The sequence below is a fragment of the Pantherophis guttatus genome, chromosome 5 (genome assembly GCF_059756535.1).
Source record: "Pantherophis guttatus breed Tessera chromosome 5, ASM5975653v1, whole genome shotgun sequence".
In the NCBI taxonomy this organism is placed as follows: domain Eukaryota; kingdom Metazoa; phylum Chordata; class Lepidosauria; order Squamata; family Colubridae; genus Pantherophis; species Pantherophis guttatus.
The window spans coordinates 8761247-8784582 of NC_142067.1; the positions used below are offsets into that span (position 1 = coordinate 8761247).

The 23336-nt window shown below is 42.0% G+C and overlaps 1 protein-coding gene across 15 annotated transcripts in view; it reads right to left on the bottom strand.

Annotated features, from left to right (window-relative positions):
* Nucleotides 1-23336, bottom strand: part of DLG2 (discs large MAGUK scaffold protein 2) — a 1136581-nt gene that overhangs the window by 991648 nt on the left and 121597 nt on the right. For all 15 annotated transcript variants that reach the window (XM_087895794.1, XM_087895787.1, XM_087895810.1 and 12 more), the window contains one exon: nucleotides 18270-18415. In XM_087895794.1, coding sequence (XP_087751920.1) covers nucleotides 18270-18415 — 146 coding nt within the window. The remainder of the gene's footprint in view (nucleotides 1-18269; nucleotides 18416-23336) is intronic.

Genomic DNA, 23336 nt, shown 5'->3' on the forward strand with positions numbered 1-23336 from the left:
CACATGTGCCATAGGTTTGCCATCACAGTCCTATACCATTTCAGACAGATGGCTGTCCAGTCTCTTCTTAAAAGCCTCCAGTGATGAAGCACCCACAACTTCTGAAGTTAATTGTTCTCACTGTTAGGAAGTTTCTTCTTAGTTCCAGGTTGCTTCTCTCCTTGATTAGTTTCCATCCATTGTTTCTTTTCTTGCCTTCTGGTGCTTTGGAAAATAAGTTGATCCTCTCCTCTTTGTGACAGCCCCTCAAATACTGGAATTCTGCTATTATGTCACCTCTAGTCCTTCGTTTTCTCTAAATTAGCCATAACCAATTCCTGCAAACATACTTCATATGTATTTGTCTCCGAGCCTTTAATCGTCTTAGTTGCTCTTCTTTGCACTTTTTTTCAAAGTCTCAACATCATTTTTGTAATATGGTGACCAAAACTGGATGCAGTATTCCAGATGTGATCTAACCAGGGCTTTATAAAGCGGTACGTACTAATACTTTATGTGATGGGATAGTTTTATAACTTTCAACAAGACTTGGACAATCCAAATTTGACAACTACAGGTAGTCCTCGACTTACAACCATAACTGAACCCAAAACTTCTGTGGCTAAGCAAAACAGTTGGTAAGTGAGTTTTGCCCAGTGGTAGAGCTTGAATAACTTAACAACCGGTTCTCTGGCTGGCTAGGCGTGGCCGTTTGGTCATGTGACTGGGTGGATGACGTCACTCATCACACCCAGCCCCGCCTCCCGGCCACTCACCTCAAAGCCAGAGGTAGGATTCAGCCGGTTGGGCTAAACCCACCACTGGCTGGCCCCACCCCCACCTATTTTTTGGCCTGTTTTCTGGCCATTTTTCTGGCCATTTTCAGGCTGTTTTTTGGGCCATTTTCAGGCCCTTTTTTGGGCCGTTTTTGGCCATTTTCGGGCCATTTCTTAGGCTGTTTTCAGGCTGTTTTTCGGGCTGTTTTTGGAAAACTGCCTGAAAACTGGCCAGAAAAACAAGCCCCAAAAATGGCCCAGAAAATGGCCGGAAAACGGCCAGGAAAATAGGCTGAAAAATGAGTGGGAGCGGGGCCAGCCGGTTCGCCAAACTGCATGGAATCTTAATTACCAGTTCACAAACCGGCAGCAGCCCATCTCTGGTTTTGCCCCATTTTACGATTTTTCTTGTCTGAATTGTTAAGTGAATCACTGCAGTTATTAAGTTCATAACACGTTTGTTAAGTGACTCTGGCTTCCCCATTGACCTTGCCTGTCTGAAGGTCTCAAAAGGTGATCACATGACCCTGGGACACTGCAACTGTCATAAATATGAGTCAATTACCAAGCGCTGAAATTTTGATCATGTGACCATCGGGATGCTGCGTTGGTTGTGTGAAAACCGGTCATAGGCCACTTTTTTCAGTCCTATTTGTAACTTCGAATGGTCACTAAATGAACTATTGTAAGTTAAGGACTACCTGCCCTTACATCTTCTGTATCTTTTTCTCCCAGACTATCCCTGAATGGGAAACGTGGAAAAAACGTGCAGCTCCTGTTTAATAATATTTTCAAGCAAGAGTGGGTAATTTGGGATTTTTTTCCCTGCTAGTGGCACTTCAGAAATGTAAAGTTAAATGTGAATTTATATTAAAATATTATCTGCAGAAGATCATCCTTCTGAAAATCCATTAGCAAATAAAACACTATAGAAATAGGAGGGAAGGGCAGAAGACTAAAATGAAGGTGGATTCAGTACCTGATTAAAATTATAAGCTTAGATCATAGGACAGGAATGAGGAGCTGACTTTATAACCCAGAGTATCCCCAGCCAAGAATTACAAAGAATCAACCATCAATCATTGTCTTCTTTTAATGACTCCATAATCCCTTGTGGGGTGGAGTCTCGGCAACTGAATGGAGCTGAGTATTTACTGGCCGGATGCCTTTCCTGTCGTCAATGCAGAGGTTTTTTTCAGCAGATATATTCTCATTGAAAAATACGGCATACTTCACTTAATCCTCCAGGGAAAAGTTGAAGGTAAACGAGGTCCAGGCAGAAGAAGAACATCATGGCTTCAAAATTTAAGGGACCGGTTTGGACAAAACTCAGCAGCACTTTTTCGTGCGGCTGTTGATAAAAGCAGGATCGCCAACTTGATCACCAATGTCTGATGATGGATATGGCAGCAGCAGAAGGAGGAGGAGGAGGAGGAGGAGGAGGAGGAGGAGGAGGAGGAGGAGGAGGAGGAGGAGGAGGAGAAGAAGAAAAAGAAGAAGAAGAAGAAGAAGAAGAAGAAGAAGAAGAAGAAGAAGAAGAAGAAGAAGAAGAAGAAGAAGAAGAAGAAGAAGAAGAAGAAGAAGAAGAAGAAGAAGAAGAAGGGGAGGGGGAGGGGGAGGGGGAGAAGGAGAAGGAGAAGGAGAAGGAGAAGAAGAAGAAGAAGAAGAAGAAGAAGAAGAAGAAGAAGAAGAAGAAGAAGAAGAAGAAGAAGAACAAGAACAAGAAGAAGAAGAAGAACAAGAACAAGAACAAGAACAAGAACAAGAACAAGAAGAAGGCCACTGACATCCCTAGTTCCTGCTTGCCACCTCAAAGTTGATGCACAGCTTAGATTTCATTTTATCCCCAAATATTCTCTACAAGAATACAAGGGGAAGACATAGAGATTCAATACGCAAATCACGCAAATTTACAGTTTGTTTAACTACCCTGTTTCCCCCAAAATAAGGCATCCCCTGATAATAAGTCCAATCGAGCTTTTGAGCGCATGGCAATAAGGCCAAGTGCTTATTTCAGGGTTCAAAAAAAATATAAGACAGGGTCTTATTTTCAGGGAAACACGGTTTGGTCAGCCTCTGGTTTATAGTTTATCTGAGCTCCCAGGTGAAGTTGGACTGCTCTGGGCGTGGTGCACTGACTGAAATACCCTTAGGAGATTGTGCAATGTAGTGAGCTCTGTGTCTTCTGCTAAATGGTAGTGGGTTAATCCTGTTATGTCCTGAAGGATCATGTCCTGTTCTTCTTATAATCCCATCACCCGGAAGCTGAAGGTCTTTTGTTTTGTAGATAGGCTGGCCCAGTCTTTCTTAATGGGCACAAAATATCTGCGGGGAGTGGGGGGGGGGGGCTATTAAGAAACAGTGAGTCTGCTTCCTGCCTCTAAAAAAACATGTTTCTCCATTTCTCATTTAGGGAAATATACTATTCTGCCTTTTTAAAATATTCCTCAAAACATTTCATTCTTCTATAGGGGGACTTCCCACAAAAGGTACCCGAAAAATGAATGAGAAAAGTGCAAATAACTCAGAAGTTATGATAAAGAAATGATGGCAGAGTAATATCCACACTGATTTCATTATATGCGCTTTGAGTTAGCAGGAAGGGAGAATTTTCCTTATCGAAGCAATTGATGTATCAAGAAATGTTCGCATTATTGCATAAGAAGCAACAATCTTCCCGAGGACTATTTGAAGTGCTCTATAATGAACCAACCTCTTCTGATTGCAATGGATGAATCAAGCGACGAAAAAATAAATGGAACTGTCAGAGCCAAGATGGAGCTAAAGAGAAATATTGAAGTTTTGATAAATATTCTGAAGTCTATTTGCGTGAACTCGAACAGCATGCAGAGAAAAATAAATACTATCTTTTGGATGTTGCTCAGCTGTAGATAGAACTAAGTGCAGCTTTGAATGCAGGGATTGACAATTTCACTCTAAGCCCTAAGAAAATTAATTGAACAAGCTCCATTTTCTTGCCAATGCTATTAAGATACGATCAATCCTTAACTACGGAGGAGAGAACCTGGCCATGTCATGGTCATCCAAGCATCATAATACCAGCTGTAATAAATGGACAATGGATAATTCATTCAAGAAATGCATGTACTAAAGGTAGCCCTCGTCTTATAACTGCAGTTGGGACCAGAATTCCCGTTGCTAAGCAATGCAGTTGTTAAACAGGTCACTGTCAGGTGGTTTCTTCCCCAAATCCCCAAAACTTTAACCTTAGACTGTCTACTATAGACCTCACCCCATTCCTAAGAGGTCTGTAAGGCACCAGCGTGCCTACCGTCCCTGTCCTAATGTTTTCTTTTATTCGTATCCTTTTCATGTATTTATAATTATGTTTACACTTGTATCTGTCATAAAATACATGCTTGATGAAAATAAACAAACAAATAAATAAATAAATAAAATAAATCCGAAGGTCCAATTAAACTGATTTATTGCTACTCATTCTATGCACAGGGATATTCTCAACTAGAACTTGCTAGGAGTTAGATATCTACGGAGATATCTTCTCAGACATCCAGGTCCTGGTTGTCCCAAAGGTGCTTTTTCAAGAGGCAACTGGACTTCCTGGTTTTTCTTTGAAGACGTTTCACTTCTCATCCAAGAAGCTTCTTCAGCTCTGTTGTGCCATGTGTATATGAAGTGGTTGTTTTGTTTCCCCAATATACAGATCTGCACATGGCTCACTGCTTTGTACTGCATATACCACATTGCTCAGTTTGTGTTCTACCCAGCTACGGATCCCAAAGAATGCCGCACACACAAACTTCGAACAAACTCCATTTACTTCAAAACACAGTCTTTTGCAAATGCAGGCTGTTAATAAAACGCTCTTAACAACCTGCCAGAAATTCCACAGATAAGATAGAGTCTTACTAGAGTTGGCAGAAAGCCCAGAAGCAAAGTTTGCAAAGAAAATCCAAACTCAATGATCAGCGAACGATCGAACGTTGTTTCCTGCAGCTTTTTACAAGCTGCGTGCAAACTTAAATAGGCTAAGGGAGTGGCCAATTAGCCCCAAGCCTTACTCTCGAGGAGACCTCCTCCTGAGTAACCACTCCTGCCTTTTGGCAGCTCTGCGTGCTGGTGCATTGAGAAGAGGCTCCTCCACTTCATCCTCTGCACTTAAAGGAACCTCTGGAGGTTCTGAAGGCCCTGGCTGAATCCCTGCCTCTGGCACCACATCTTCTTCAGCCTCCTCGCTGTCCGACTCGAGCGCCGGCTGCACAGGCTGCTGCTGCGACACCACACCAGCCTCCTCCTCGTCAGGATCAGCAACAATCCATGCAGGCCGCTGGCGGGCCACAACACTTTGTATCTGGGTGTTTTATCCTTGGGGCAGACAAGCTTCTGCCGTAGTGTATTCTTGGGTTTGAAGTGTGCACGTATGTTATGTTGATTGACGATCCTCCTGAGCTTTTCCGATATGCCTGCAACGTACGGAATGACAGTGTTGCTTCGTTAATTGTTCTTTTTGTTATCTGTTATGGAGGAGCTCCTGTAGGGTCTTTTTTGAGATTTGATGAAGGGCCACTTGGGATAGCCACATGTTCTGAGGGCTTCCTTGATGTATTTTCGTTCCCACCCCCCACCCCCAAATTTTGCTGGTTAGATAAGGAATTAGATAAGTGTCAATGGAATTCGAGGGTGAATGGACCTCGTCTGCTTGTGGCTATGTAGAGATTCTTGGCTGGTTCCTCTTTTAATTCCACCCCCAGGTTCACCATTCCTTCCTCTACATTCGTCACATGACCAAACCCAATTGCACAACCATTTTAACCATGTTTGTTAAGCAAATTTGGCTTTCCCACTTGACTTTGCTTGTCAGAGGTTGGCTGGGAAGGTCACAAATGACGATCATGTGACCACAAGAATCATTGTAAATACTGGGCCTGGTGGCTCAGCAGACTGACAGCATTGTGATTAACACCAGCTGTCTGCAATTACTGTAAGTTCGAATCTCACCAGGCTCAAGGTTGACTCAGCCTTCCATCCTTTCTAAGGTAGGTAAATTGAGGACTCAGTTTGTGGGGGCAATAAGCTGACTTTGTATAAATATACAAAAGTATGAAGGCTATTGCTTAACGCATTGTAAACCGCCCTGAGTCTCCAGAGAAGGGCAGCATATAAATCAAATTAAAAAAAAAAAAAAGCTGGTTATCTAATGTCCAAATTGCCATCACAGATAGCAGCACTGGTGATAATTTTGAGAATGGGTTATAAGTCACTTTTACTAAGGCCATTGTAACTTCGAACTGTCGATAAATAAATGGTCCTCTCAACCATCCCAAATTATGTCCTGGGACATAATTTTACCAAGAGTAGAATTTTACTGATAGATCCATACAGGCACAGAAAAAGCAAAGCCAATTCTAAAGTTTCCCACCGAAAGCAGCATAGGTAAATCCCCCTTTCCCCCTTTAGGCCATCCACCGTCCATCGTCCATCGTCCACCAATCCAACGCATTCTTTGTGCTTTGGGAAACAGTCTGCGCCGTTCGAAAAGTTCTCATAATATGACCTTGAAGTGTGGGAACTTTCTCAGGCTCAGCCGGTTCGCTGAAGTCAGAGATCACTGAAGTCTAAATTTTGAAAGCAGCAACTTATACTGGTACAGAGAAAATTGGTTGTTGCTGATATTTTGTTTTTTTTAAATGAGTTCATTCAAAAATGAAAAACTCTTTGGGACCTGAAAAAGCTGGAAAGTTAGTTTTTTCTTTTCTAGTCTGAATAAAGGAGCTAAAGACTGAATTAAATACCTGTCCAACCTCTTGGGTTTGTTTACTCAACTTTTATTAAATTCATTTTTTAAAAAAAGCTATATAAATATAATAGTTAATTCAAAACAAGTGCATGCTTGTTTTTTTTTTCTTTTTTTTCTTTTGTAATATAATAATCTATTTTTTTTACTGTTAGTACTGTTTTAAAGCTGGGGATGGCATTTTTCCTAGTACAGCATGAATAACATTTTTTAAAAAAATTTGATTTATATGCCGCCCTTCTCGGGAGACTCAGAGCGGCTTACAGTGCGTTAAGCAATAGCCTTCATACTTTTGTATATTTATACAAAGTCAGCTTATTGCCCCCACAATCTGGGTCCTCATTTTACCTACCTTAGAAAGGATGGAAGGCTGAGTCAACCTTGAGCCTGGCGAGATTTGAACTTGCAGTAATTGCAGGCAGCTGGTGTTAATAACAGTGCTTTAGTCTGCCGCACCACCAGGCTCCTATTCACCACAATTAACTGAACTAGAGCTGTTTTGACTCCTAATGACCCCACAAATCTGTTTCTAAAAGAGATAATCAATCATTTTCTTGATGAAAACGAATCGGGGAAAAAAAAGATGAAATGATTATTTTTATGGCATGGATCTTCTAAAAATAAAACCTACCTCTCTTTTCCCTGCTAAATAATATGTAATCAAGTTAGATCAAACAACAAGAATGAACTTTTTACTAGAAATTATACCCAAAGAACATTTCTGGTTTCAACCGAACTCATGTCCTGACTTGCTGCTTTGAGCCTCTGATTTCCATTCGGTGAATAAATCATGATTTAAATCATTCAACGGAATGATTTTAAATCCATTTGATTTAAAGCGAACTCACCTCGACACGCTTAGGTTGAAAGAGAGAAAATGAGCCAGAAGAAAGAAAGCCTAATGATATTTAAATATTCATCTCCCTAAATTAACTGAGGAACCAAAAGAAATGGAATATCTTCGTGGAATATCAGAAGCCGGAACGGCATAGCTTTTCGAAAAATGCCATGAGCAAAGAGACACAGGTGGGCTATCCTATCTGATGCAGTAAAGATATATTCCTACTTATTTTGTACCATCTTTTAACAGAAATTAAAGGAAGGAATAATTGTTTTTGGTCAATGTGGGAAGCAACCTGGAATGGATCAGGTCTCCCACAGCCATCTAGTTCAATGTTATGAATCTCACTTCAGGCTTCTTTCAGTAGTATCTACAGAGGTGTGTAAGGATATCTGTATGTCTATATGAAATTGCCTTTAAAGAAGCTTGAATCGGTCCAGAATGCAGAGGGAAGAGAGGAAGAAGACAGGAGGAAAACAGGAAGAGGAGAGGAGAGGAGAGGAGAGGAGAGGAAAGGAAAGGAAAGGAAAGGAAAGGAAAGGAAAGGAAAGGAAAGGAAAGGAAAGGAAAGGAAAGGAAAGGAAAGGAAAGGAAAGGGAAAGGTAAGGTAAGGTAAGGTAAGGTAAGGAAAGGAAAGGAAAGGAAAGGAAAGGAAAGGAAAGGAAAGGAAAGGGAAGGGAAAGGTAAGGAAAGGAAAGGAAAGGAAAGGAAAGGAAAGGAAAGGAAAGGAAAGGAAAGGAAAGGAAAGGAAAGGAAAGGAAAGGAAAGGGAAAGGTAAGGTAAGGTAAGGTAAGGTAAGGAAAGGAAAGGAAAGGAAAGGAAAGGAAAGGAAAGGAAAGGAAAGGAAAGGAAAGGAAAGGAAAGGAAAGGAAAAACCAGCAGTCCTCACTTATGGCCACATTGGGTATACTTAGAAGACCTGAAGGATGAAGTTGGAGATGGAGCATCTGGAAAAAAATCTATCTATGGGGACACTAACAGTTGATATCATATTGATGGCACATTATCAGTTGATCAAATAAACGTAATGAATAAGCCAACACATATTTCCATTCAGGGTAAACAACATTAGGGAGACCACAGGAAAGGTATAAGAGGTAGCAGATCAAAGAAATTAAAGCAATGGTGAAATTCAAATTTTTTTACGACCGGTTCTGTGGGTGTGGCTTGGTGGGCTTGGCTTGATGAGCATGGCAGGGGAAGGATACTGCAAAATCTCCACTCCCACCCCATCCAGGGGAAGGATACTGCAAAATCCCCATTCCCTCCCCACTCCTAGGGGAATGATATTGCAAAATCTCCATTCCCACCCCACTCTGGGGCCAGCCAGAGGTGGTATTTGCCGGTTCTCCAAACTCCTCAAAATTTCCGCTACCAGTTCTTCGAACTGCTCAAAATTTCTGCTACCGGTTCTCCAGAACCTGTCAGAACCTGCTGGTTTTCACCCCTGAACAAAACTCTTTAAAGTTGTTTTAGCAGAAAAATGTGACAGGCTGAATCTCAGTATGCTCTTAGCCAGGTAACCACAATGGAAAACTCTGTCGTCGAATGGAAATTTCGTACGTAATGGCTTAGATTTGGAAAATGATCAGGGGTGATAGGTGTGTAAGTAAGACAAATGACTCTAAGATTCTTAGAGAAGAACCAGTTAAGCACCCCGATCCTACTGAGATTATGCATTGCCTTTAAAATAATAGCCGCTAAAAAAAAGTCATTTTTAACACAGTCACCCTGTTTACTTTTCTAAGCAGTTAAAATATTGACGTTATTAGGAGCAATAAATAAGCCACAGCTTTCTCTCCCCTCCATGGATGCATTACCTACCTATAGGAAATCTGCAGGGAAACACATTTACAGCAACTAATGTTTATGTATCAGTTATCCTCATAAAGAAAAATACAGCAACAATGGCAGAACATAAAAATCTATATATACAGTATATATAAATAGATAGATAGATATAGATGATAGATAGATAGATAGATAGATAGATAGGTAGGTAGGTAGGTAGGTAGGTAGGTAGGTAGGTAGGTAGGTAGATATAGATAGATAGATAAATAGACAGAGATAGATAGATAGATAGATAGATAGATAGATAGATGATAGATAGATAGATAGATAGATAGATAGATAGATAGATAGATAGATAGATAGATAGATAGATGATAGATAGATATAGAGAGAGATAGGTGATAGATAGATATAGGTGATAGATAGATAGATAGATAGATAGATAGATAGATAGATAGATAGATAGATATAGGTGATAGATAGATAAATAGAGAGAGAGAGAATATATATACAGAGAGAGAGAGAGATGATAGATAGATAGATAATAGAGATAGACAGACAGATAGATAGATAGATAGATAGATAGATAGATAGATAGATAGATAGACAGAGATAGATAGATAGATAGATAGATAGATAGATAGATAGATAGATAGACAGACAGACAGACAGACAGACAGACGGACAGATAGATAGATCTAGAGAGAGATAGGTGATAGATAGATAGATAGATATAGGTGATAGATAGATAGATAGATAGATATAGGTGATAGATAGATAAATAGAGAGAGAGAGAATATATATACAGAGAGAGAGAGAGAGATGATAGATAGATAGATAATAGAGATAGATAGATAGATAGATAGATAGAGATAGAAAGATAGATAGATAGAGACAGATAGAGATAGATAGATAGATATAGATGATAGATAGATAGATAGATAGATAGATAGATAGATAGATAGATAGATAATTATAGAGATAGATGGATAGATGGCAAATGTCATGTAGTTTTAATCCTAATTATTTTGCATACTTTTACATGTGCTATATTTCTATGATCTACTTCATACCTATTTTACTTGCTCAGTGTTGAACGTTGCATGCCTACAATTTGAAGGTGCTTCTGACACAAATACAGAAAGAAACTGCAAAAGCAAGAGGCGAGGAGGAGGATCAACCGAGGACTACTAATTTTAGCCTCTTTTCCCAAGAGATCCTCTGGAAGAGTTCTGGTCGGCACTGTTGAGGGGTCACTGAGAGTGGTGAGGACACTTGAACAACAACAACACATCTGTTTTGGAAAGGGAAGGCAGCCGATACGTGGGACTCTCAGACGCAGTTAAGCATCAACAAGCTTTGGAAAGAAGAGCTGACAACCCAAGTCTCCGTTGTGGGAAGTTTTCTATCAAACCATATTTTATTCCTTATAAAAATATCTCCATCTTCTCTTAAACTTTAACAGAATCCACCACGGACTGAAAATCAGGTTCTCCGGTAGATAAGTGACAGTCAAGCTGAAACTAAGTTCCTCGAGTAAAAATAACAAACGGCGGGGTGGGGTGGAATCTTTTACTCAAACTTCCTTAAACTTCCCCCCAAAAAAGGCACCTTTGTAGTTCAGAGGTCATTTTCCTCTCTATATTAATTTTTCTGGCATGTCAATGAGGGAAAGTTGCTCTGAGATCTTCTAGCTATCTGCTAGAAGATCTCAATGGACCAGATGAAATTAACAGATTGAACAGATTAACAGAGTTGGAAGGAAAAGATTATTTGATCCATTTTTTTATATTATACTAACTGATAACCTAGAGTTGCCCGGGTATTTATTTATCCCAATCCTGTATTAGACAGGAAGAGCAACTTCGCCCTGAGCCCTGATTTTGGCGAGAATTAAATTAATTAGAAATGTTTTCCCTGTGCTTCCAAAAGTGTCAAGTAAAATGATACCACCTTGTTGTTTTGCTAGCTGATCAGTCCACACATCAAAGAAAAAAAGGCGGTGAAAGCAATAAATTAAAAACTTGTCTCCCAGCTCTCTCTAAGCGCACGTTGGAAGGAAAATCCATCCGGTTCAGTTCCAAGCTGGGACTGAAAGACGCTGGAAACAACAGGGAGGCTGATTAGAAAGAAGGTTTATTGCTGAAGAGAACCACAAAGACAGCATGCAGTTCTGGGTCAGCTGAACAACTAGCTAGATGAGTGCCAGGGTTTTATACAGGTCCTGAAATGCTGGGGTGTGTGTGTGTGTGTGTGTGTGTGTGTGTGTGTGTGTGTGTGTGAGAGAGGGGTGAAATGCTACCGGTTCGGACCAGTAGCATAAAAAATGCTATCGGTTCAGGCGAACCGGTAGAACCGGTATTTCCGACGATCAGCTTTCGGCCTGTGCTGGATCTTGGGTGAGAGGCTGCTTGTTCTAATCCCACCATTCTGCCTTTGTTAGCTGTCAAACTTTGCTGCAAGGAGTTTCGAAATATCCTGCCTTGAATGGATTTCTGCCTGCAGTATTTGCTTTGCTTATGAATAGAGCCATCTAGATAGTGTCAATAAGCTCTTTATCTCCTTAAGTGCTGGCATCTGCTGTGGGCTATTAAGAAAGACTGGGGGCTGCTTCCTTTTCTTTAAGAGCGTGTTTCTCCATTTCTCCCTTTGGGGACATATAATATTCGGCCTTTTAAATATTTCCCAAAATATTTCATTCTTCTGGGGGGGCGGGCTTCCCACACGTTCCTCTCTAAGTAACCGAACAAAAGTTACTGTACAGCTATTTCATTTTTAGATGGAAAATGGAGTGAAGGACATCTTTTTATCCTTTGTCTTAAGGAGAAAAATTTATTCAGGCATGTTTCTGAGGCATTGCTGCTAAATCAGTCTAACTCTGCGGCCTAAATGTCCCTTGAAACTGACGGGTGACCAAAAAAATTCTCCTTAAATGTGTGGCTGAAGTGATAGCGGCAAATAAAGACGTTATCTGGGTGGTAATACAATCTTAGCCAGGCCTGCTATTTGCAGCTCCGTAGCAGAGACTGGCTGCAACAGGCCCCGTTTCATTTCACCTCATTTTTTTCCCTGAATAAAAGGGCAGGAACGTTTCCCGCTCAAAATATGGCACTCTGGAGCCTCACCTGATGAAAGGAGAGGTTGAAAGTGAAAGTGACAGGAGACCTTTAATGAAAGAACAGTCACCTCGATAGAAGGTCGACAACTGAGAAGTTATTGCTGCTAAACGCAAAGAATGTAGTACTCTTTCTGGTTTTATTTAGTTTCCTACTGAAAAGCTAAGAAACTTTTCCAAACTTAAATTCATTTATACAAACAATCCTTTCTTTCTTTCTTTCTTTCTTTCTTTCCTCCCCCTCCTTCTTCCTCTTTCTCTTCCTCTTCCTCCCCCTCTCCTCCTCCTCCCCCTCCTCTTCCTCCTCTTCTTCTTCTCCTCCTCCTTCCTCTTCCTCCCCTCCCCCTCTTTTCCTTTTCCTTCTTCTTCTTCTTCTTCTTCTTCTTCTTCGCCTCCTCCTCCTTTCTCCTCTTCTTCTTCCTCTTCCTCCCCCTATTCTCCTCCTCCTCCTCCTCCTTTTTCCTCTTCTTCTTCCTCTTCCTCCCCCTCTCCTCCTCCCACTCCCCCTCCTCTTCCTCCTCCTCCTCTTCTTCTTCTTCTCCTCCTCCTCCTCCTTCCTCTTCCTCCCCTCCCCCTCTTCTTCTTCTGCTTCTTCTTCTTCTTCTTCTTCTTCTTCTTCTTCTTCTTCTTCTTCTTCTTCTTCTTCTTCTTCTTCTTCTTCTTCGCCTCTTCCTCCTTTTTCCTCTTCTTCTTCCTCTTCCTCCCCCTCTTCTCCTCCTCCTCCTCCTCCTTTTTCCTCTTCTTCTTCCTCTTCCTCATCTCCCCTCCCATTCTTCTTCTTCTTCTTACCTGTAGCTCAGGACAAGAAACAACGGATGGAAACTAATCAAGGAGAGAAACAACTTGGAACCGAGGAGAAACTTCCTAACAGTGAGGACAATTCACCAGTGGAACAGCTTGCCACCAGAAGTCGTGGGTGCTTCATCATTGCAGGTTTTTAAGAAAAGACTGGACAGCCACTTGTCTGAAATGCTTGAGCAGGGGGTTGGACTAGAAGACTTCCAAAGTCCCTTCCAGCTCTATTCTGATAGTTTGATTGACCAGGTCTACATGTAAGGTTCAATTAAACTTGCTTATTGCTATTCAAGGCAATGCAGAGGAAGATGTTCAACAGTCACCTAGTTAGTGTTAAATAAGGGTCAACAGCACTCAAGGAAGGTTGGACTTAGTTCTCTTGTGGCTATGTAGGGAGTCTAGGCTGATTCCCCTTTTCACTCCATCCCTTTTCTTACAACTAGGGAGACACAGGTAGAAGCAGTTCCTAAACCAGCGGCATCAGTGGTGAAATGTAAAATTTGTTACTACTGGTTCTGTGGGCGTGGCTTGGTGGTGGGGGTAATATGACTGGGTGGGCGTGGTCAGCTTTTTTTTTTTTTTTACTTTTAAAACCATTTTTTCTACAACCTCTTTGGCTGAAGAGGTTGTAAAAGAAATGCTTTTAAAGCCTCTGACGATCCCAGCTGACTTGCCTGATCGGCAGAGGTTTTTTTTCCTTTTAAAAACATTTTTTCTATAAGCCTCTGATGATCCCAGCTGAGCCGCACGATCATCAGAGGCTTTTTTTTTAAGTTTTAAAAGCATTTTTTTGGGCAAAGAGGTTGTAGAAAAAATGCTTTTAAAAGCCTCTGATGACCCCAGGTGAGCCGCGCGATCATCAGAGGCTTTTTTTTTTAACTTTTAAAAGCATTTTTTGGGGCAAAGAGGTTGTAGAAAAAATGCTTTTAAAAGCCTCTGATGATCCCAGCTGAGCCGCGCGATCATCAGAGGCTTTTTTTTTTTTTACTTTTAAAAGCATTTTTTGGGGCAAAGAGGTTGTAGAAAAAAAATGCTTTTAAAAATATAAAAAAAAGATCTCTGATGATTGCGCGGCTCAGCTGGACAAAGGGGGCGGGGCAGGGATTTTTGCTACCGGTTCTCCGAACCACCCGCCTCCATCGCTACCGGATCAAGTGATCCGGTCCGAACCGGGAGCATTTCACCCCTAATCGGCATCTAAGAAGATTGGGCAGACTTCTTCTCAAATGGCTTGCGGTGCACTCTGCGAAAAACTGGAATTGCTTATATTTAAAGAGTGCCTACTCAGCAGTCATAATTTATGTCTTAATAACTTCCCCCCCTAAATGGCTCCCTTAGGGCTATCTTTGAATTCTGCTAGGCTGCTGAAAAATGCAAGAATCCACCTCTTGAACAAAAAAACAAAACAAAAAAAACCCCAACTGCCAGGCATATATTATAGCAGTCCTCCAAATGTGCCAAGGTTTCTGCTGATTAATGACAAGAATTAAGGGGACTCTGTCTGCAAGAACATTGAGAATGAGGGAAAAAGTTCATATCAAGACTGAACAAATATCAAAGCTGGCTTTGGTTATCTGGATGATAAGAAACCTGATAATCGTTTGTTCCGTGAATTCGTTTAATTTTTCTCTGAAAGCCACACCTAGAAGTTCATAGATGTTCATAGAATAATAGAGTTTGAAGCAGGGGTGTTTCTCTATTTCAATGGCTTCCGTAATTATTCTCTTGTTGAAGTGTTCAGTTTTGGAGATTAATTTGGTTCCTTCAAAATCAATTTCATGTCCTGTTGTTTTAAGGTGGTGGAAAAGGGAGGAAGTTTTTTCTTCTTTTTCTGACTGCGTTCTTGTGTTCTGCGATGCGTGCATTTATTCTCCTATTGCTTTGTACAATGTATGTGGCTGGGCAGATTTTGCATAGAAGCCATCGAAATAGAGAAACACCCCCATAACATGAATAAACGTGACAATACCTCCCGCCTACCAGACATCTGCAAACGAGCCCTAGTCAACAAACGAGCCCCAGCCACAAACATTGACACCAGACCCAGGATAACACATGACGCCACCATCAATCATCCTCACCAGATTCAAACTCAATCCCATCCCATAGACGAAATGCAGCCACCGTCCAGGAGCTGGACCGCGGCGGCATCACCAGCTGCTGCGCCCCCCTCCGATCCCCACACAAAGCAAACTAACACATGCCATGAGCACATGACAAGACCTCAGACTCGGAGCCAAACCAAAGCCCGGGATGTTGCATCACAGCCATCTGCTCAAGACATCATAGAACTCAGGATAATACAACACTAAAACTCAGGATGTTACAACACAGCCAACTACCCAGGATGTTGCAGCTCAGGACTCAGGATGTCACAACACTGGAGCTCAGGATGCTACCACAGGGCCCATTACCCAGGTCGTTACAACACAAAAGCCTAATGGGCACACAGCTAGGACCTCGCCCACACAGGATGTTACGAAACAGCCGACTAATCTGCAAACATCAACTCCATCAATTAATCAAGATATAACAACACAGCCAACCAACCCGCTTACAACAACAAAGCCAGGACTCCCCACCTCCCCACCAGTATTTATAGAGAGACGGCATCTCCGATCACGCTTTACTCGCACATGCACGAAGCCGAAGACACCAGCCTGAAGATGACGAGTGGAACCTTGTCGAAACATCGCCAAGATACTCTCAATCTTACACGGGAAAAGACCCGAATACACCAAGACAAGTCTCTTCTTCTGGGTCCCGCAAGATGTGCTTCCTTAAGGGACGGGACCCACAACATTCCTTGCCTTCCCACTCTAGCTGATGTGACCGGAAAGAGATGGTCCCTCAGATAACCTGGTCCCAAACCATGAAGGGCTTTAAAGGTAACAACCAGCACCTTGGACAGCACCCAGAAGCAAACTGGCAACTAATGCAGCTCCCGCAGATGTGGTAACATCCATCACACAAGTCTTTTTTAAGAACCATTGGACAACCATTTGGAGATGGACAACCATTTAAATATGAGCCAGCTGTGTGCAGCAGCTGCCAAAAAAGCCAACAGAGTTCTAGGCTGCATAAACAGAGGGATATAATCAACATCACATGAAGCATTAATACCACTTTATAAGGCCTTGGGAAGGCCACACTTGGAATACGGCATCCAGTTTTGGTCGCCACAATGTAAGAAAGATGTAGAGTGCAGAGAAGGGCAACAAAGATGATTAGGGGACTGGAGGCCAAAACGTATGAAGAACGGTTGCAGGAACTGGGTATGTCTAGTTTAATGAAAAGAAGGACTAGAGGAGACATGATAGCAGTGTTCCAATATCTCAGGGGCTGCCACAAAGAGGGAGTCAAGCTATTCTCCAAAGCCCCTGAGGGCAGGACAAGAAGCAATGGGTGGAAACTAATCAAGGAGAGAAGCAACCTAGAACTAAGGAGAAATTTCCTGACAGTTAAAACAATTAACCAGTGGAACAACTTGCCTCCAGAAGTTGTGGCTGCTCCAACACTGGAAGTTTTTAAGAAGAGATTGGATAACCATTTAGGGTTTCCTGCCTGAGCAGGGGGTTGGATTAGAAGACCTCCAAGATCCCTTCAATTCTGTTATTCTATTCTAACCCTGGTTGGAAAGCAGAACTGAAACTCAACCAATGCCGCCAATGAGCCTTAAATAATGAAACATGGCTAAATCCTTCGGCTTCCATTACCATCCATTCTGTGGCTACAGAAACAAAGGTAAGCTCTCCCCTCCCCCCCTTTTGGGGAGGATGTACAAAATATTGATTCTATTCACCCATCAGTTATGCAGTCATTATGGGATATAGATCCACCGTTTCCAAGTTCAAAATAAGGCACTCAAAATGGCTTCCAGAAATATAATTTTAAAAAAAAAATCTTGATCATCATAACCACCCCAAAATCAATAATAAAAACATTTAGCGAATGGAGTAATGCAAAATACGCCACAGCGGAAAACTGAAAACTGTCCTTGTTTTAAAGCAAGATGTTCCATTTGGCTGGTGGAAGAACACCAAAGAAAGAAAATAACATTTCGGGAAACAGAGGTTCTGTACGGGTGTAGAATATTGTTTCACCCTAGAAACAAAACAAGGCATAGATGGATAGATAATAGATGAATGGATGGATGGATGGATGGATGGATGGATGGATAGATAGGTAGATAGATAATAGATCGATGGATGAATGGATAGATAATGGATGGATGGATGGATGGATGGATGGATAGATGATGGATGGATGGATGGATGGATGGATAGATGGATAGATGGATAGATGGATAGATGGATAGATGGATAGATAATGGATGGATGGATAGATAGATAATGGATAGATGGATAGATAATAGATGGATGGATGGATGGATGGATAGATAGATAATAGATGGATAGATGGATAGATAATAGATGGATGGATAGATGGATGGATGGATGGATAGATGGATAGATGGATAGATGAATGGATAATAGATGGATGGATGGATAGATAGATAATAGATGGATGGATAATAGATGGCTGGATGCTGGATGGATAGATAGATAATGGATGGATGGATGAATGGATAGATAGATAATAGATGGATGGATAGATAGATAGATAGATAGATAGATAGATAGATAGATAGATAGATAGATAATAGTAAAATAAAGCTACCGGTTCCTCTGAACCAGTATTTCCAACGATCAGCTGTGCCATGCAATTTAAAATCGCTAGAAAGAAGGAAATCCTGTTTTCTAGTGAATCTAAATCACGCAGCACAGCTGATTCCCCCCGCCCCTCGCTGTTCTACTTACCTTCCCAAGCCTCCTTTTGGTGTGCAATGTGCATGCATTTGGTGCAAGCGTGCATGTGCGACCAGCAAACCGGTGGCAAACCAGTTCAGATTTTGCCACTGGTATATTGGTTTTACTCTCCCTCTGTGTGTGTGTGTGAGAGAGAGAGACAGAGACAGAGAGAGACAGGGACAGAGACAGAGACAGAGACAGAGACAGAGACAGAGAGACAGAGAGAGAGACAGAGACAGAGAGAGACAGAGAGACAGAGTGAGACAGAGAGAGAGACAGAGAGAGACAGAGAGAGACAGAGAGACAGAGAGAGGGACAGAGAGAGAGAGAGAGAGACAGAGACAGAGACAGAGACAAAGGCAAGTCAAATCTTTAAAAGTGATACCTCTGATGTTTTGGGCTGATTTTCATTATCCGTTCCTAGAGACGGTGTCTTTTCCCACTTTTCTGCAACCTGATTGGCTTCTTCTATTTTTTGCTGGCAACTTTTCTGAGAGTTCAGTAGGGTCACTTCATAGAATTCTTGAATGTCTGTTGGTAAAAGAGAAATAATATGTTGGTTTTTTTGAAAAAAACAGAACAATGGTATTTGATGTAATGGAGACAGAAGTTACTGATTTTTTAAAAAACTTAAAATCGGTATATACGATGGACCTGTTGAAAAATACATTATGTCTGAATAGGAGCAGAAGCTGCTGACATAAAAATTGTTATTCCATAGTGCCTAGACTTTTTAAAGGGCCATTTTCCTTAAAAATATTGCATTAAACTTTTCATAAATATTATATGAGTACATGAATAATGCATTGCTCATCATTACTGAATGAAAACTAAAAATAGGCATATCCATTGGAAAAGGCTCCAATATATGCCAAACAATAAATTGTTGCCTCCACGATGTATAATGTACATAATGTTGTGGTGAAAGATACCCTTCCCATATTCCTACAAGCTGCTACCAAAAAGGGGTGAAATCCAGCAGGTTCTGACAGGTTCTGGAGAAGAGGTAGCGGAAATTTTGAGCAGTTCAGAGAACCAGCAAATACCACTTCTGTCTGGCCCCAGGATGGGGTGGGAATGGAGATTTTGCAATATTCTTCCCCCTGAAGTGGGGGGGGAATGGAGATTTTGCAGTATCCTTCCCCTGCCACGCCCACCAAGCCATGCCATGCCCATCAAGCCACAGGACCGGTAGTAAAAAAATTTGGATTTCACCACTGCTACCAAACCTTGGTAGGTTTCATTACCAAACCTACAAGATGCACCTTACAGGTACCCTGTTTTCCCCAAAATAAGACATCCCGTGATAATAAGCCCAATTGGGCTTTTGAGCGCATGGCAATAAGGCCAAGCGCTTATTTCAGGGTTCAAAAAAAAATATAAAACAGGGTCTTATTTTCAGGGAAACACGGTAGTCCTCGACTTACGACCACAATTGAGCCCAAAATTTCTGTCGCTAAGTGAGACGTTGGTTAAGTGAGTTTTTGCCACATCTGACAACCTTTGTTGCCACAGTTGTTAAGTGAAGCATCGCAGTTGTTAAGTTAGTCACATGGTTTATTAATTAAATCTCATTGACTGTGCATGTCGCAAAAGCTGATCGCATGACTGCAACCGTCATAAATATGAACCAGTTGTCAAGCATCTGAATTTTGTTCACATGACCATGGGGATGCTGCAAAGCTCTTACGTGTGAACAAGTGTCGTAAGTCACTTTTTTCAGTGCCGTCGTAACTTTGAAAGGTCACGAAATGAATTGTTGTAAGTCGAGGACTACCTGTACATAAAGTGCCCTTATAAAGAAAAAAAAACCTTTACAGCATGCTGTGAGGCTCAAAGAATCACATTAAATTCTAGTTAAGTTGATTTACAGCTCACTCCTATTTTTGTGGCCTGTCAGCCGCGGGCCCCTCCAGAAGCCAAATCAGATGGAGAGGAGACGTGGGAGTCAAGGTCCGCAGCAAGGCAACCTGAGAGCTCCGAGGGGGAAGAGTGAATGGAACTGTCAGAGAGAGAGACAGAGGCGGAGCCTGGACCATCCGTCAGCCCTCAGATGGAGAGCCAACAGCCCCCAGGTCTGGAGGTGGCTGATGAGGAAGAGGAGGAACAGCTGGGTCCTGTGCCTGACACGTGGATGCACAGAAGGCAGAGGAGAGGAGAGCAGTGGAAATCTATGGGCCGATCCTTGGGACGGAAGAGCCACCACTGCTACAAAGTCCCACCCTAACTCTGGGGATAAAAGGCAGGGGGCAGAGATGAGTAGGTGTGGCAGACAACTATTCATCTCCCTGCTGGACAGACTTGTTAGCCTGCTGTAAGGGAGAAACTTTTTGCCGGGGCTGCTGGCGCTCCTAATCAAGGAATCTCTGAGTTAACTTCAGAGGGTTTGTCGTGTTTGGGGAGCTGGATCAGAACACCAATACACAAGAATATAGTCAACTAGCAGCCGGCACTAAATTGGCACTAGATAAGAATTAACGGCATTCAAGAGGGATTGGATTTAGGCTGCTTGTGGGAACATAATGACTCTGAGCTGATTCCTCTCTTAACTCCACCTCCCAGGCTATGACTGTCTTCCTACACAAGGTGAACTAATTCTGACTGGTGACAGGGAGAAGAGAATTGTTTCTATTCACTAGGTAAAGGTAAAGGTTCCCCTTGCACATATGTGCTAGTCGTTCCCGACTCTAGGGGGCGGTACTCATCTCTGTTTCAAAGCCGAAGAGCCAGCGCTGTCCGAAGACGTCTCCGTGGTCATGTGGCCGGCATGACTCAACGCCGAAAGCGCACGGAACGCTGTTACCTTCCCACCAAAGGTGGTCCCTATTTTTCTACTTGCATTTTTTACCTGCTTTCGAACTGCTAGGTTGGCAGAAGCTGGGACAAGTAACGGGAGCTCACCCCGTTACATGGCAGTAGGGATTCGAACCACTGAACTGCCGACCCTTTCGATCGACAAGTTCAGCATCTTAGCCACTGAGCCACCGTGTCCCCTTTCTATTCGCTAATCCTATCTTAAAAATAGTACAAGTAGTCTTCACTTAACAACTGCCCTGTTTAGCAACTGTTCAAAGTTACGACAGCACTTAAAAAGGTACGACCGATCGGCTTAAAGTTCTATGCTACAATGCTAGTTGTATTTTTAAAAAGGAATTTCATTGGAGGAAATTTTAAAAGTCTGCTTCAGATTTTTACAGAAAGTTACAGAAAATGAAACAACAAAGAAAAAAAAAGGATAATTTCCATTTTTTTAAAAAAAGATTCTTAACAGGATAATAGAGCTGAACAGAATAACAGAGTTGGAAGGGACCTTGGAGGTCTTCTAGTCCAGCCCCCTGCTCAAACAGGAGACCCTGTACCATTTCAGACAAATGGTTGTCCAATCTCTTCTTAAAAACCTCCAGCGTTGGAGCACCCACAACTTCTGGAGGCAAGTCGTTCCACTGGTTAACCACCAGGGGTGGTATTAACTTACCTCCGCTACTGGTTCGCAAATGTGAGCATGTGCCCATGCGCTCGCTTCGCACGTGCCACCTCCGCGCATACGCAGAGCATCAAAAACAGGACGTGATGAGGTCCGGGTGGGTGGGCGGAGCTTCCTGCAGCCGCCGCTACCAGTTTGCCCGAACCGAATAGAACCGGCTGAATACCACCACAGGTTCTCACTGTCAGGAAATTTCTCCCTAGTTCTAAATTGCTTCTCTCCTTGCTTAGTTTCCATCCTGGCAAGAAGGATGCCTGACTTACAATTTATATTTATAGTCTTGTGCAATTTATTTTAAAATCTAGGGTAAGCAAGAAAAGAGGCTCCATACTGGGAGCTGCTCAGAGTTGGTTATAAATTGGATGGATATATGTGTGTGTGTGTGTGTGTGTGTGTGTGTGTGTGTGTGTGTGTGTGTAAGTCTTTGGTTATTCGGGTTTTCTCCCGCGTAAAATTGGAAGTGTCTTGGCAAGACACTTCCAATTTTACGCGGGAGAAAACCCGAATAACCAAAGACCTACATACAAATACCTGCGAAAACCTCAGAAAACAAATATCTATATCTCTATCTATCTATCTATCTATCTATCTATCTATCTATCTATCTATCTATCTATCTATCTATCTATCTATCTATCTAAATGGATTAAGTCAATGAAATATGTTGAGATGGCAAAAGTGGAAATCTTGTCAATTTTTCCCCATTTGTTTTATAAAATCCACTTTTAAGCGACAGACCGGAACGCTAATCTACTTAAAAAATATATTAAGGGGTGAAAAATGGAAGAAGCGGAAGAAATCAGTGTGATAGCCTGCAAAACTTAATGGAAAGCTGAAAAATCAAAAAGAACACGAATAGGAAATGGAAATAAAAGGAAGTTACCAAGGAAAATTACATTCATGTTGTTTGGAATTGTAGAGATGGCATCATGAAAATTAATGTGTTAATGTGAAAGTCAAAACTGAGCCTGGTGGCGCAGCAGACTAATAGCCTGTTATTAACATTCAGCTGCCTGCAATTACTGCAGGTTCGAATCTCCCCAGGCTCAAGGTTTGTCATTTACTGAAAATGGAAAAAAGACCAAGATTACCCCCCCCCAAAAAAAGACAAACATGTCTGGTTTGATTTGAGCTACCTTCTCAGTATTTCACTGGAAGACTCTTGAATATATCAAGGCTGAGGACTAAATTAGAAAATTCAAAAACATTATGGAAGGAGAGAAGGAGGGAGGGAGGAAATCTAATCTGCTCGGGTTTCTGAAGTCAACAGAGAATGAATCGGTTGACTTTGGGCCAATCACCAGGAGAATGTGAGTTCTAGTCCCGTCTTAGACATGAAATCCAACTCTGGGCCAATCATCAGGAGATTGAGAGTTCTAGTCCCGCCTTAGGTATGAAATCCAACTGAGTGACTTTGGGCCAATCACCAGGAGAATGTGAGTTCTAGTCCCGTCTTAGACATGAAATCCAACTCTGGGCCAATCATCAGGAGATTGAGAGTTCTAGTCCCGCCTTAGGTATGAAATCCAACTGAGTGACTTTGGGCCAATCACCAGGAGACTGTGAGTTCTAGTCCCGTCTTAGACATGAAATCCAACTCTGGGCCAATCATCAGGAGATTGAGAGTTCTAGTCCCGCCTTAGGTATGAAATCTAACTGGATGACTCTGGACCAATCACCAGGAGATGACGAGTTCTAGTTCCACTTTAGGCAGGAAATCCAGCTGAGTGATTCTGAGCCAATCACCAGAAAATTATGAGTTCTAGTCCCGCCTTAGGTATGAACTCCAACTGGGCCAATCACCAGGAGACTGTGAGTTCTAGTCCCACCTTAGGTATGAAGTCCAACTGGGTGACTCGGAAAGTCACTTTCTCTCTCAGCCCAACCAACCTGACACGGTTGTTGTTTTGGAAAAAGTAGAAGGAGGAAAGTATGTCAGATATATCCACCGCCTTGAGTTACTTGCAA